General features: G+C 40.9%; 1 protein-coding gene across 1 annotated transcript in view; it reads left to right on the top strand.

Moving 5' to 3' along the window:
• Positions 1–489: 489 nt before the first annotated feature.
• The window catches only part of LOC308289420 (transient receptor potential cation channel subfamily M member 5-like), a gene marked incomplete at both ends in the record, with an annotated part of 368,042 nt that continues 354,312 nt past the window's right edge, over positions 490–14,219 (top strand). The window contains 4 exons of the mRNA XM_080731110.1: positions 490–522; positions 3,067–3,291; positions 4,253–4,351; positions 10,917–11,045. Coding sequence (XP_080587236.1) covers positions 490–522; positions 3,067–3,291; positions 4,253–4,351; positions 10,917–11,045 — 486 coding nt within the window. The remainder of the gene's footprint in view (positions 523–3,066; positions 3,292–4,252; positions 4,352–10,916; positions 11,046–14,219) is intronic.

The raw sequence follows: 14,219 nt of genomic DNA, 5'->3' as shown, positions 1-14,219 counted from the left end.
CTACTCTATAATATATATTAAGATAGCCCAATGCTGACAATTGACCTGGACCAATAAAACAAAGTATAGAACACATTTCCCACTTTTCATTTGTGATTATCCTCAGACCTGCATTCATAACATTCAGCCATAACTAAAACACTTTTCAAGATACATTCAGTTTCTTAGTAATAGGTTTGACTTGTTACAGAGTCAGTCAATGAAGAAGCTGTATGCTTTCAAATAATGTATTGGATACAGTACACTTAATAACATAGCATGTATTGCAGAGAAAACTGCTCTGAATAGAATTCACAACCATTACATGTGGTCAGTGTCAAATGATCAATAGGGACAATAAACTGAGCACTAAGCCATGCAATCTAACAATAGCCTACATCTTTTGAAGTATATAATTGGTATGAACACGACAGACTGCATAGACATGCCGCAGGGACATGCTTAAGAAAAGTCAGCTTGTATAAAATGTATGTACAGTATATTGTATAGATGGGAATAGAATCAACCTTTGAAATTGAGAGGGTAGGTGGCTCTTAAAAGAGCCTTTGTGGGGTTTGTATGAAGTATGAAGCAGATGTATTTCTTGGCGGCTTTCTCTGTCATGGGCAGCGATGGTCAATCCACCCAGGAGCTGCAACAGGCAGCTGCATGGAGGTGACGGGGGATGATACAGGTCTTCTTGTTGTCACAGGCAGCGTTTCCAGTCAACTCCAGGATCTCAGCATGTATGGGCATGGGCATAGTTGCCTTTACGCAGCAGCCTGTAGACACATTGTAATTTAACAGTAAAGTGTTTTTTATTGATTTATTTTATTAGACAAAAATGGAGAACAGTATAAGTATAGTCAATACATTTGAAATGTAGTACAGTACAAGTACAGTTAAAGTTAAACACCCTGCCTAAAAGGAACATCTCAAATAAAACCCTTTACAGTCTTTTTTTACGTTGAAAGCCCTCAGTATTTAATTCATGGACATTCATGGAGCGTATTGAAGCATAATTAATTACAAGACAAATACAGTATGTTCAGTTAATGAGTCAACACCAAATCTCTTTTCCAATAATAGTGGATCTACAAGCTCACTATGTGTTACAGGCTTGTAGATCTGCTATTTTTGGCAAAGTGATTTGGTGTTTAGGGGAAAAGAGCAGACAAGTACAGGTCCAACACTATAATGTTTAACTAAAGAAATATAAAATGCAATTAAAATCAGTGATGACAGTGCAGACAAACACGTCATCTATGAATAGTTTAATTTGCAACTGAACAGTATAATACTACTTGGGGTTCATCTCTGAGCCAAGGGGGTCCGGACCTGGCTTGAACCCTTGATGCATGCAACATGTCTGGCCATTGTGGCGCTTGCCTTTAATAAAGCGTGTGCGTCATAACCATGTTATGTATGTTGCATCACATGTATAACTGTGTCTACGCTGTGTACAGTATGAGAGCGGACCAGACTAGACTTTAAAATCGTCATCTACCTTTTTCTATGCAAACTTCTAATAATGTCTTCAATCAATCAAACAATGCCTAGGGTCGGAGACTCGGAGTAATGAGAGAGTATGAGATCTCGCACTTATGGGCAGTCCCCCTAAATGTCCATGGCCTAAAACTGTACACATGTACCAAGTTTTATGTATTACGTTTTAGGAATAACGAGCGATGCCACCAGAGCGTTAGCTATGCTACTTAGCTACAAGCTAACGCTAACCATGTAAACAACAGAAGGAGGCGGCGGCGCGCAAACATATTTATTAAAAACATATATACTGTACGCTGGCCCCGTCTCCTACGGTAGGAATACTCGCATACTGTACCTGGAAAATCATGGCTACTTTTCCGACGCACACAAGTCCTCCTCCAACACTGTACGTCGCTTAGCCTAGTAGCAACCAGGTGGACTGCTTGAGAAGAGAGTAGTGTACACGGCAGTGCCGCCTGATTATGGATCCCACTGGGAAAGATGGATGGAAACGGCACGTCAGACCCCGAGTGACCAATGGAGAGGCGCCTTACATGTAGAAGGCTCTGGGACACGCCTCCTGACCTTGAACTTGCAGAAAATGAATCGCAAACAAAGAAAAAAATTTCGAGACCAAAAACTTAGAAAAAAAAGTCAAAAAAAAAAAAAAAAATCGCAAAAAATAACTTTATTTCACAAACTGGAAAAACACATTTAAATAATTTGTTTTAGCACACAAAAGTTTTGCTTGATTTTTTCTTTTTAAATATGTTTGCTTAGTTTTAAAAGTTTTGTTCTCAAGTTTTTTTTCTTTATTCTTATTATTTTGCTTGCAAATATTGAGTTTAAAAGTTTTGTTCTCGATTTATTTTCTTTATTAGTATTATTATTATTTTTTTGCTTGCAATTATATATTTTTTGATTGCTGTTTGAAATTCTTTGTTTGGATTTATTTATTTTTTGCTTGTGGTTACATTTCTTTTGGTCTGTTTTTATTTTTTTTATCTCTCTGTACTTTTTATTTTGCTTGGATAAAAGTTTTTTGCTCTGTTTTTATTTTTTCTCTCTCGCTTTTTAGTTTTTTGCTCTGTTTTTATTTTTTCTCTCTCGATTTTTATTTGTTTGCTTTCTCTGTACTTTTTATTTTGCTTGGATAAAAGTTTTTTGCTCTGTTTTTATTTTTTCTCTCTCGCTTTTTAGTTTTTTGCTCTGTTTTTATTTTTTCTCTCTCGATTTTAATTTATTTGGTTGAGTAATAATGATACAAAAAAACCTCCATAATAGTCCCACTAAATTCAGTTGTAGATAATGCAACCCATTTAAAAGCGTTACAAAGAACATTGTACTCACACACACACACACGCACGCACGCACGCACGCACGCACGCACGCACGCGCACACGCACACGCACACGCACGCGCACGCACACACACACACACACACACACACACACACACACACACACACACACACACACACACATATACATATTGTACATTTATTTTAGGATAATGAATTACACAGAAACGTACACAATTTTTTTATTTTAAAAACAGTTATATAACCTGTCCCTGTTTTACCTCCACTGTGTCCAACAGGATGAAGCTCTGAAGGCCTGCATGACGTTCGCACTGCTCAATGACAAGACACAGTTTGTACGTCTGTTCATTGAGAATCAGTTCATCCTGACTTATGGCTTCCTGGAGAAACTCTACAGCAGAGTGGATGAAGACACACTGATTTACGGGCTGCTACTGGAACGCCTGAAGGAGAGACTGGGAACCTCAGACCTTGACTCTCTGAAAAAGATCAGCCTGTTGGAGGTGAGCTTAAAGGGATATTACACTTTCAAAAAACTTTTTGTCATTGTATGGTCTAATCAGGCTTGTATGAACACCCTGAACAGTTTTTAATTTTCTTCATTCAGTATTTAGATATTTGATGTAAAAGTTATCTGGCCCTCCAGGCCCAGGGCCTCTCCCCACACACACTCATTGTAACTTCAAACTCCATTTTAACCATGATAGATTCATTAAAAATACCCATTATTTTTTCTGGTGACTCAAACTACCCTCCTAATACGTGAGCAGGCCGTGTTTTTTCCATAACGTTTTTCATGTATTTTTAATAATTCTTTGTGAAAATGAAAAAAATTAAATACAATAAAAATATATAAAAAAGACATGAAAAACGTTATGGAAAAAACACGGCCTGCTCACGTACTAGGAGGGTATTATGAGTCACCAGAAAAAATAATGGGTATTTTTAATGAATCTATCATGGTTAAAATGGAGTTTGAAGTTACAATGAGTGTGTGTGGGGAGAGGCATGGGCGTGTCGGGCCTGGTAACTTTTACATCAAATATCTAAATACTGAATCAAGCTAATTGAAAACTGTTCAGGGTGTTCATACAAGCCTGATTAGACCATACAATGACAAAAAGTGTTTTTGAAAGTGGAATATCCCTTTAAGTTTAGACAAATATCTTATAATCCTTGATTGATCAGTGGTTCTGAGGAGATGAGCTTCACTCACTACTTAATATTGTAAGGTTGGTGGAGGGAATTAAAGTAACAGCATCTACTTATTGTAATATAAAGCGTAATTCATTAGTGAATAATATAATCTTGATAATTCTGTTTAATTTTAACAAATAATATACTATATTAATCTTTTTTTCTGAGAAAGAAAGAAAGAAAGAAAGAAAGAAAGAAAGAAGGAAAGGTGTCCTTTGTAACAGGGTTGTCTTATTTCATGGTTTTGCCTCTTCTCTGTCTCTCCAGGTGTCAGGTGTCTTGAAGAAGTTCATGGGTGAAGAGAAGCCGTTCTACGTACCTGTTCTGGGTCTAGAAGACTTCACCTCTGGCAAGAAGGCTCTGGAGGTATTCTTCTGAACATATAATACTGTTATGTTGTTTCATTGTCTGGAGGTATTCTTCTGAACATATTTATGTAGTCAGCATAGCTGGCAGAATTAGTTCAGTCAGCATATACTCGAGTCATGGGCGTCACTGCGCTGACGTGTCAGTCAGCTGATCATTGCCAGCCTACTTAAAGCCTGCCCAGTTGTCTGCTTCCTCCTGCCTTGTTGATTTGCTGCTTGCTTGCCAAGTTGCAATGCCTCATGGTGTGAGGCTGGTTGCTGTGCCTAGCTGGCCGGGTGCTACTGGTGTTTCTGCTTTATTGTTGCTCAATTGTGTTCTTAGCTGCGGTCTAAGCTGTGATCAAGGCCAGGTTGTATGGAAAAACGTTGGGATTGTTTGATTCTGGTATACGCTGCTGAATTCTAATTACTGCTTCAACAAGGTCATGGTTGTTATTGCTAATGTTGCCAGCTGAATTCTGCAGTGCTACAGTCTAATGTGGCAGTCGTTGTTGCTAAATCTAATTTAAATGTGCTTGTGGGCTTTGCTCAGGAACAGTGGTTGATTGTGGTTGTTGTTCTTGACAGGTTCAAGTTTCATAATTATGAGGATCTCATTCCCTCTGGGCTTTGGGAACTTAACCATGTCATTGATTAGCTGTTCAAGCAACTGTTGGTACTAGCATTGCCGGGCAGAAAGAGAAGGGTAACTTGTGTATATTGTGGGTTGTTTGTTTATTTCTCACCTCGTTGTTCCATATATTTTATTGAACTGTTTAGCGCTAGCAAGTCGGGCCGTTGCTAAAGTTAGCTCAGAAACCATAGAATTCATCAGGATCAGTGGCTTTGTTTGCTAGTAGTCTCTGCAGCCATGAGCAATAGCTCATTCCATTCAGTCAGCGTTAGCCAGGAGCTCTCTGCCGGTTGATGTAGAGACTGCCAGCTTATAACTTGTGTAGTATTTAACAACCCACACGTTGTTAGCATCCAGCTAGCCAGCGTGAGTTCGCCTCCTAGTAACGTCATGCTGCGAGATATGCTGCGCACCCCTCTGCGCATACTGAGCTCTATGGGTAACGTAGTTCGCTATCTTTCAAACCTCTGCGTTGTTGTTTTTCAGTCTATGGTGTGTTAAGGGGTCTCTACACGAAATAGCCTACTTCCAACAGCTCCAAACTGCCTGCCGGTTGTAGTCTGCTGGCATTAGCTGGCAAACTTGGCATAAAAGTCCGGCGACGAACTTTGATTGCATTCATATGGTGGCAGACACTGGTTGACAGTGTTGCCATGTCTGCTCATTATAAGCGACTTGGTATTGTATTCCTGTGAGGTCTCTAGCTGTGGGTTTCCTTGTTTGGGCTTGGTTCTGGAGGGTAGTTGCTTATTTGGCTCGCTTCAACATTTGTTTTATTTATTTATTTATTAGGAATAGCTTATGTTATAGAGCTCAAGTGGCGAAACTTTGGGCATAGACTGGTCGCTTGTTTCACCCTCAGGATCTGGCAACGGAGATATTCGTTGTGCAGCTTGTTTTAAATGATTTCGTCTCTGTGGGCTGTATTATTGCTTATGTCTCATCTTGGGTTTATATGTTTAATGTATTGTGAAGCCCAAATGCAGTCATGCACTATCTGGCCGTCATGCCAGGCCAGCGCTTATCTTATGTCTATGAGTGGCCGATGTTTTCAAAGTGCTAGTAGTGCTACATCGTAGCTTCAGCTAAAGTGTCCTGCGGCTTCATAGATCATCGTAGTGCTGCTGCTGGTTACTGTAAAAGTTCCCGTGAAATGATTTACTAAAGCTCATTAATCGCTTCCCATTGAGAAGTCTTATAAGGATGTCTGTCCGTGTTGGCTTCTGGATTCTGGATAAAGGATCGCCGCAAGCTCATAGCATAGTGGTTATGTGCGAGCATTGTTTGCTTCCGCAATCACAAGCTGTCTGACCTATGACGTCATCAGTTGAACTTGTTGGTGCTTTCTGGGAAACGTAGTCTATGCTCTAAATGCACTGGAGTATTGTGCATGCATTCGGTAGCTGTGGCTTTTCATGATTTCCAGGGGTGGAAAAAGTGCTCACATTTTGTACTTAAGTGGAAGTATCGGTGCTGCACTGTGGATGTACTCCGTTGCAAGGAGACGTCCAGGATTCAAAATGTACTTGAGTAAAAGTACGGAAGTATTGGCATGAAAGTGTACTTGGGGTACCAAAAGTAAAAGTACTAAATGTTTGAAAATTGCGACGCGTTGTGAGCCAAGGTATAAAATAGGGCTAAAGTGGGTTAATGTGTGTTTTGTATTATTGTAATTTACACCTGCAAAGTAACTAGTAACTAGAGTTTTCAAATACATGTAGTGGAGTAAAAGTCAATATTTGAATCCAAGTTGTAGTGGAAGTATTGGAATTAGAAATACTCAAGTAAAGTACAAATACCTCAAGAGTGTGCTTAGGTACAGTACTTAAGTGGATGTGCTTAGTTACTTACACCACTGATGATTTCCCTATTCCAAATATGGTTGGTGCACTTGGTGGGGGAGCTAATGCTAGCAGTCAGGTTGGTTACACCCCGCCATTCCGAAACACCGCTATTCCGAACGTTGACTTCTAACCCTAACCCTACCCCTAACCCTAACCCTAACCCTAACCCTTACCCTAACCCTAACCCTAACTAACCCTAACCCTACCCCTAACCCTACCCCTAACCCTACCCCTAACCCTAACCCTAACCCTAAACCTAACCCTAACCCTGCTTCGGAATAGCGGTGTTTCGGAATGGCGGACTGTTGCCAGTCAGGTTGTTGGTTCATGCCAAGCTAGCTTCCATTTATTTCGGTGCTTGATGTGATAGCTTCTCCGGTGTTGGCTAGTAGCCTTCATGTTTTTCTTCGGATAATCAAGTTAATAATCCTCTCAATTGAGCTGGTATCAAACTCTGCCCTGCGCTCAGTTCAGGTAGCTTACTTGGGTGAATTAATTCTATATTCACAAATGGATAAATAACGAATTACTAAAATAAATAATTCACAAAGTAAATTTTAAATAGATAATGGATACATTTAAATGGATATTAAAAAATTACATTTAAGTACATTTATATATTATGGCCTATATATTTATATATATATATAAAAAAAATAATAATAATAATAATAATGTGTCGTCATCACCCAGTAGGTTAAGATGCAATTGTGCATCAGGTATGCCAATACTGCTTAATGTTTTAAGTGGTAGGTTATGATACCATGGTGCATCAGGTACACCATGGTGTATGAGGTTAAATGTTGGGTTTAAGATGCCAATGGCGCATCAGGTATGCCAATGGGCATAAGGTTAAATGGTATTTAAGATGCCAATGGTGCATAAGGTTAAACGTTAAGATGCCATGGTGCAGCAGGCATGCTAATGTGCATAAGCTTAAATGTTAAGATGCAATCGCGCATCAAGTTATGCCATGGTGCATACGATTTACATGGTAGGTTTAGCATAGCATGGGTAATTCACGTAGAATATTCCCTCTATATCAGAATTCTCACCGGGTAAGTGGATGTCATGTATGTCTGTGCGTCAAGCCATACAGGAGTAAACTCTATTGCAAGCCATTCAGGAGTAAACTCTATTGCTGTTACATACGGTTGGTGCTCCATTATTAGTCAAGATATAACAGTATTTGTCTTGTCGGCTGGGAAATGTTGCATGTCTAAATGGATCGGCTTGACAGATCATTGAATACATGATTATGTGTAAAGCGCATTAGGAAAGGAGTCAACTCGTGGTGATGGGATGTCCAGGTAATATGGCGCTCACCTGTTAAAACGTATTAAATTGTTAATCAAGTACAGTGGCTTAGAGGCATTTCAAAGTTAAAGTTGGATATTATGGTCCATCGAAATATAATTGCTCGGGAGCCTTAAACTTGAGTTTACTCCAGTCGTTATGCCATGTTCATTAAGGGTGGATTATCATCCATGCATTCTGCCAGCGTTGTTCTCTCGAAGTTAGCATGTCAGATTTTGCAAGCGTGTATCGTAAGGGGAGTACTTTGTAAAGGTGGCATATCCACGGGATTTAGTTATGTTTATTTCCATCAAATACTGTTCAAAAGCATGGTTAGTCTTGTTGGTTCTAATCTCAGATCTATTCACTCCAGTCAATCTAAATTCTATTCATTATCCAAACTTGCCAGCGGAACTGATGTGTTAAACATTATCTCAATTTATCAGGATTTTATGAGTTCAAGTGTGGTAATTATAGCTTGAGTGGTTCAAACATTATTAACTGCATATATGGTGGTAGCTGGGGGAAATTCTGTGTTGCATCAGAGTTACGTTCACCTGAGTCTAAATGCTCCTCTATACTGGCATTAGAGGAATGGCTATTGGCGTGGGCAGCCAATTGTAGTATGTTTTAGCCGATCCCAGATGGTGTCTCCGTGTTTTGGGGGAGAAGTTGGGATCGGCTTAGTATTAGAGGGGAGCTTCACCCCAAATCGAAGTCTCACATAATGCTTGCATTCGTCACTGTGTCTCCTAAGGAGCAGTGGGACGTCACTGTGTCTTCTTAGGAGCAGTGGGATACCGGCTAGGATGCCAAACTGCGTGGTGTGCCTGGTTTACATATTTTCCACATAATGTTAGTATATCCTAGCAGGATCCAGAAATGCTAGCGGCATTTCGGCACTGTGTCTCCACCGCGGAACAGTGGGATATCGGCTAGGGTGCCAAACGGTGCCGTGTGCCTGGCTCACATAGATTTTCCACATAATGTTAGTATATCCTAGCAGGATCCAGAAGTGCTAGCGGCATTTCGGCACTGCATCTCCACAGCGGAGCAGTGGGATACCAGCTAGGGTGCCAAACGGCGTGGTGTGCCTGGCTCACATAGATTTTTCCACATAATGTTAGTATATCCTAGTAGGTTCCAGAAATGCTAGCTGCATTTCGTCTCTGTGTCTCCTCTCAGAGCAGGGGATATCGGCTATGGATGCCAAACGGTGTGGTGTGCCTGGCTCACATTGATTTCCCACATAATGTTAGTATATCCTAGCAGGATCCAGAAATGCTAGCTTGCATTTCGTCACTGTCTCCAGCACGGAGCAGTGGGATATCCGCTAGGATGAATCGGTAGAGTCATTTTCCCGTAGGGCGTTCCTGGTTCTGCGTGTTGGGGGTGTTTATATCTATATATCTCCCTGCTCCTAATGGTTAATGACGTTGTTCTTTTGTGCTGCGCTGAGCAGGGAGAAAGCAGAGCCAGATGCCAATACTAATGTGACATATACACACTTGTATTACTCATCAATAATAAACATTGTTCAATCTATATCGTGAGTTATCTGACTGAAATTTATGTAGTCAGCATAGCTGGCAGAATTAGTTCAGTCAGCATATACTCGAGTCATGGGCGTCACTGCGCTGACGTGTCAGTCAGCTGATCATTGCCAGCCTACTTAAAGCCTGCCCAGTTGTCTGCTTCCTCCTGCCTTGTTGATTTGCTGCATGCACTTGCTTGCCCCCACCGCCTCCCCAGCACCACCAGTAGGCTCTGCTGCTAATTCTGTTCCCCATGGGGGGTGTTTATATCTATATACCTCCCTGCTCCTAATGGTTAATGACGTTATTGAGCAGGGAGAAAGCAGAGCCAGACGCCAATACTAATGTGACATATACACACTTGTATTACTCATCAATAATAAACATTGTTCAATCTATATCGTGAGTTATCTGACTGAAATAATACTGTTATGTTGTTTCATTCTCTGGAGGTATTCTTCTGAACATATAATACTGTTATGTTTTTTCACCCACCCTTTAAACATGAACCCTAGTGTCCCTATTCTGGAGTTGAACACTCGGTGAACATAGCAGATCTACAAGCTCTCAATGTGCAGTGTTGTGTGCTGGTGAAAAGAACATTTTCTGTGAAGATATTTGGTGTAGTGGGAAATAATTAGGAGACCTAGTAATGAACCCTGGGGGACTCCAGTATTAGGGTTTAAGGGGTTAATAGCAGTTTTATAGTTAGTAGCCACCCTCTACTATGCTGTAATATTATAATGATCTGTTATATAGTTTGTTTTATCAAATTAAATAACTGCTTTCTTACGTTCAACACAAGTCAATGAAGGCCTGATAGAAATGTAAACAATTACTTACTTACTTACATACTTACTTACTTACACTTTAGACTGATTGACTGATTGATTGATTGATTGATTGATTGATTGATTGATTGAAGACTTTATTAGAAGTTTGCATAGGAAAAGGTACAGTTTCATGACGGTACAGTTCACTGGTACAAGGTCAACTAAAAGGAGATCCTAAGGCTTATTTCCACGGGAAACCATTGAAGTATCTCATATAACATTGAATGACAGACATATACAACACAGTACTATGCAGTAGATGTAGTCAGGAGTCAGGGGAGACAACATATCAGTAAAACGGACCACTATAGGCCTGCATTGTGATTTCAAATCAAACTCTTTAGCAATATAAGCCTAATTTATTTGTTCAAAACAATCCTGCATTGGTAATTTAAAGCTTATCTTCCATTTCCTCTTCATAGTTCTGTTCTTCTCTCCACAGGATGCCAAAGAGCTGCTGAAAGGAAAACGTTCATACTGGAACCAGACCTGTGAGTTCCCCTGGTTTCATCTGTTTATCTGGGCTGTCCTACAGAACCACAGTGACGGAGCTGACCTCTTCTGGGAGAAGGTAAAACACCCGGGGCCAGTTGCACCACCAGAACGTAAGTTCTGTCCTAAGTTAGGGAGTAAAGTCCTTAGAGGCTTAGTAACTACTAGTTAGTTTGTAACTAAGTGAGTTACTAACGTGTGTTGCACCACAACTGCTAAAACATAACGTAACTAGAAATGCATACTTAAAATAATGTGTAGTCGCACAAAATGATGTCAGAACTCCCGAATCCAATGAAAACGAACTGTGTCTACTAAGGAAGTAAAGCTTGTATCGTCTTTTGTCAACAGAGAGCTCTGTCTCTCCACTGGCATGTACACAAAGTCATTGATACGCGTGTACAGGGCGAGCGCATCCCTGCGCACTGCCCTGCATACGGATTGTATAACAAATTATATTGGACTCATACATTTTGCCCCGTTGTGAGTAGCGCCGGGCAACGCATATTTGGAAACTTGGGGGAAGAGCACCGTTCAAGTCGCTTGTTGTGCTGTATGTCTGCCACATATGCAGTGGTTGAAAAAGTACTCAAATGAATTACTCAAGTAAAAGTATCAATCCTGCAATATAGAAATACTAATAGCAGATGCATTGTGAGCTTGTAGATCAGCTATTTTCAAATGGCCGAAATTTATATAGGGCTTAATGTATGTTTTAAACAGATGGGTTGTTTCATTGTTCAATTAAAGATTGAGAGATACGTTAGAACAAATTTGTGTGGTGCAACAGCTGAAATTGTATTAATGCGTAAGTATTGACTTAGAAGCCATTTACGTTACAACTAGGCTACGTTTGAACTTAGTGTGAGGTGGTGCAACCCCACCCTGATGCTCAGAGAAGGCTGAAGGATTTATTTACTTACTTCTCTTTATACTGTGCCCAAAGAAAACGCAAATTAAACACGCTCAACAATGTAATTTGATTTCTCTTGTATTTTAAGTGAATTATTAAGGGTCAGATTTAAGTTATGAGCAGCACAGTGTTCATACACGGCTGCAGGCTCCTTTGCAGCGATCCTTGCTTGGACTCCAGAGTATATTCCACTCATGCAGTGATGGGCAGTAGCGAGCTACAAGTAGCGACGCTACATAGCTTAACTACATTTTTCAGTAGCGTCACGGTAGCGCCGCTCCTTTTGAACCAAATTGCTTTTAGCGTAGCATAGCTATTTTTAGACCCCAGTAGTGACGTAGCGTCCAACAAACGCTACACGTTACTATCCCGGCGAAAAATGACTGCTAAATAAAGTTTGTGAGGAAAAGAATTCCCAACAGATCCCCAAACGTGTTGTTCTGCGCAGCGCTGCTTTCACTTCATTCAACGAACGAACCTCCTCTGTGTGTTTGAGAAGCGACTAAAGTGAGGGATTTATGGCTCTTTGAAGTGAGCCCGAGCCAAGGATCTGTCTCACTATGCGCTCTCTACTTCGCGCTCTCTACTGCGCAAACCGGATCTCATCGTTCACTTCAAAGAGCCGTTCAAAAGATTCGATTAGTTCGCGGATGTCCCACCTCTCCCCTTAACGAAATGGTGACGTGTTCAGAGAACGTCTGAGAACAACTGACATACAAGCTCACATTGCGTTGCAAATGCTAACTGTGTGAGCTTGTAGATCTCGCGGGGTGGAGCATAAACTCCACCCCGCGAGTACTCAAGTACTCTACCCGAGTACTTGAGTAACTGTCACATTTACTCCTGTCCACACTAAAAGCAGCTCAGTCATAATGTTACAAGTAAGAGTAAAACAATACTTGCTTTTAAATGTACTTAACTAGTTGCGTGCCAAGGCCACAAGAGGGCGCCAAAGTGCCAGACATTACCCCACAGACCACTGCTGTTACATACGGGGACCCACGCAGCAGTCAGTTTTCATTTCACGTTGACTAGTGGAATGAAAAAAAAAAATTCTCTTCCATAGGAACACAGTTCAGAGAAAATGGCCTCTAAAGATGTGAGAATGTATTGGATTCGGCGGCGCGATTCGGCGGCGCGATTCGGCGGCGTTACCCTCTCACGGGCCGTGTAAACAGAGCACGGTCTGGCGGCCTGGATGAAAATTCAGACGGAGGCTCCGGCGAGGCCTCCGATTAATTAATTCATTTTATTAAAAAAGCCGGACTAGTTCGGGATCGGCACCCCGGAATACGTCGCGCCGGCCAACAGCATAGATGGAGTAAAAATTGGGGGGCTCTATACTTTGCATCTGGCCATTTTCAATGGAATAAATCGTCGGACCATGTAGAATGGCTCGTTGGAAAGCGTAGGACGAGCCAGGACCGCCCACGTCTCTACAAGCAGCTCAGGGTAAGTAAAATAGCAAAAAGAATATTGTATTGTATTGAAAAAAAGCCGAACTTGTTCGGGATCGGCACAAGAAGGCTATTCAAGAGTAAATACCGGTAGGCCTACATGCTTTTAAAAATAGTACTCCTTAAAGTACAAATAAAAGTAAAAGTACTCAAGTACATTTACTCAGTTACTGTCCACCGATGGCTGTTTCGACAGCACACAAGTCAGTGCACTCTTTTGTCCACAGCTAACTAATGACCTTTTAGACATTTTTTATACCTAAAGAAATATACATAAAAGACCAAAACTGCATCAAAAGTTATCAACTGTAAAAACATGGTCAACATTGGCCAAATTGGCAATATAGTAAAAGAGGCACAAATTGTGAAAATGGCAGATCTACAAGCTCAAAATGCCTTGTGTTCCCAGGCGTTGTGAGCTTGTAGATCTGCTATTTTCACAATATTTATCGGTGGAACAGAGTGAAACTAAATGTAATGCCTCAACTCCTAATTCCAATAGACCATTTGTCAGCCTTCTGATTGGTCCCTGAGACTCCCTGACTGGCCAACCAGAAAAAACATTCACTTTTTGCTATCGGGGGTGGAGTTTGTGCAGTGGAGAATGTTGCTTCAGCCTTTCAAAAACTGTCCGCACTGCGCGACACGGCAATCGCCCGGTACGGCCGCGGTAGGTGATAGCGATCACGCTCATCATAATGAATAAGCTTCAACAAACTAGTTCACATGGACCTTATCAATGGTCTAACTAGTTACGATTGGGTACATATATTTTAAATGGGCAGAATTACGAAAAGCCAGCCTATTATGTATTATAGTTCTCCTCTTCCTACCCAAGATGCAATGCGCTTTCTATTTCTAAGAACTATTCTCTCTCTGATCC

This window comes from Nannobrachium achirus, assembly GCF_963921795.1.
Source record: "Nannobrachium achirus genome assembly, chromosome: 8".
Lineage (NCBI taxonomy): Eukaryota > Metazoa > Chordata > Actinopteri > Myctophiformes > Myctophidae > Nannobrachium > Nannobrachium achirus.
Note: the sequence above shows the minus strand (reverse complement) of the source record. Positions and strands in the feature narration are given on the sequence as shown.